Here is a 1,570-nt window from a genome sequence, read left to right as displayed (position 1 = left end):
AAGCGGAGGCGTGGGCTGGTGCAGATGTCTCCAGCCAGGGGCTCAAGCCGCCCCGCGGCCCTGCTCCCCAGGGAGCCCACAGCCCACAGCTGACAGCTTCCCGCCTTCCGGCTCGCTAGGTTCCCAGCCCCACAATCTGCGCTCAGGCCGCTGTGTGGCTCACACCTCACACACAGACCCGGGGCAGGGTGAGGAAGTGCAGCTAGCCCCCGGGGGAGAAGCGGCCCAGGCTCTGCCTGGCAGCCCCTTCTGGTCTGGCAAGCCTGACCTTTTTCTTCTCCGACAGGTCATTCCACATGCGGGCCAGCAGGCGGGTCAGCTCGCTCTCTGAGAGCTCGGGCCGCTCCTCCTGCAGCTGCCGCCGCTTCTCTTCCGAGAAGATGAACATGGCTGACACGGGCCTCTTGGGCTTCTCCGAGCCGCCCTTGTAGATGTGCAAAGAGGGTCGGCGTCCACCGGGTGCTCACGGGGAGCCTCGCCTCTTCCCTTCCACCCCACCTAGCTGCTTGGTCATGCCCCCTGCCCACCTTGCCCGCTTCCTGGGAGGGCTTCTTAGAGGCTGGGCTGGTGGCTTGCTTCTTGTTGATGTTCAACATCTTCTCTTCCCCCAGGACCCGCTGCTGCTCCTCTTCAGGCAGACTCTGGACAGGGAAAAAGTGGGCAGCATGGGGCTGAATGTGTAGTCCCCAGGCCGTGTCTGTGTTGTCCTAGGGGCCTTGCTCACCAACCACTCCCTGGCCTCTCTCTGCCCACTGCCCTCCCCAAAGGAACACTCACCTCTAGAAAACGGAGCAGGTCCACTTCATAATCCTTCTTTTTCTGGGAAAGGAAGGAGAGTCAAGGTCAATCGGGGGCAGCCTCGCTGGAGACCTCCTATACTCCAGGGACCAACAGTAGCCTCTCAGCAAACCGTCCAGAGCCTGGCCAGGGCCCAGTCTCCCTCCATAGCTGGTAGGCATGAGGCCCGAGACCCTGACTTAATCAGCACAGACACTAAACCAAGCACAACACTGCGTGTAAAGCAAGGGCCCAGGATCAGACTTCAGGCTTCAAAACCCCAAGGTTCTCCGGGAGTCCCGCCACTCCAGGGCTGGCTCCCGCCGGTGTACCTGGTCGCACTTCTTGTGGTAGGCATCCTTCTCCTTCTGGGAGAGCAGCTTCCACTGCTGGCTACATAGCACCATGCGCTCTGTGCTGGGCACGTCCTTCATGTTGGCCATCAGCTCTGCACAGTACAGTGAGTAGCTGTTCCTGTCACAACCGGCAGCAAGGGAAGAGCATGCCTGTGAGTGACCAGGGAGGCCCAGGGCAGCGGCCTCCTTACTTCCAGAGCCTGGGCTGAGGTCCTTCATCAGCCTGGCTCCCTAGCTGCCTGCCGGCTCACCCCCCATCCCCCAACCCCAGGGCAGGGCAGCGCTCACGGAGGTGGCTTGGTGGGTCGCCCATCAAACTTGTCCTTGAGCTGGCGTTCGGCCTTGGTAAGAGTGGACTTGGTGATGCCCTCCTCACTGATGTTGAGCTCGGGGTGCTTCTGGATGTAGTCACGCATAATCTCCTGCAGAGTGAGGTT

The 1,570-nt window shown here is 61.5% G+C and overlaps 1 protein-coding gene across 4 annotated transcripts in view; it reads right to left on the bottom strand.

Moving 5' to 3' along the window:
* Window positions 1-1,570, bottom strand: part of UBTF (upstream binding transcription factor, RNA polymerase I) — a 17,058-nt gene that overhangs the window by 5,231 nt on the left and 10,257 nt on the right. For all 4 annotated transcript variants that reach the window (XM_010832459.1, XM_010832458.1, XM_010832457.1 and 1 more), the window contains 5 exons: window positions 1,422-1,555; window positions 1,110-1,251; window positions 778-819; window positions 528-641; window positions 269-424 (listed from right to left, as the gene is read on the bottom strand). In XM_010832459.1, coding sequence (XP_010830761.1) covers window positions 269-424; window positions 528-641; window positions 778-819; window positions 1,110-1,251; window positions 1,422-1,555 — 588 coding nt within the window. The remainder of the gene's footprint in view (window positions 1-268; window positions 425-527; window positions 642-777; window positions 820-1,109; window positions 1,252-1,421; window positions 1,556-1,570) is intronic.

The sequence above is a fragment of the Bison bison genome, unplaced genomic scaffold (genome assembly GCF_000754665.1).
Source record: "Bison bison bison isolate TAMUID 2011002044 unplaced genomic scaffold, Bison_UMD1.0 scf7180017861046, whole genome shotgun sequence".
In the NCBI taxonomy this organism is placed as follows: domain Eukaryota; kingdom Metazoa; phylum Chordata; class Mammalia; order Artiodactyla; family Bovidae; genus Bison; species Bison bison.
The sequence above is the reverse complement of the archived record's forward strand: the minus strand, read 5'-3'. Positions and strand labels throughout refer to the sequence as shown.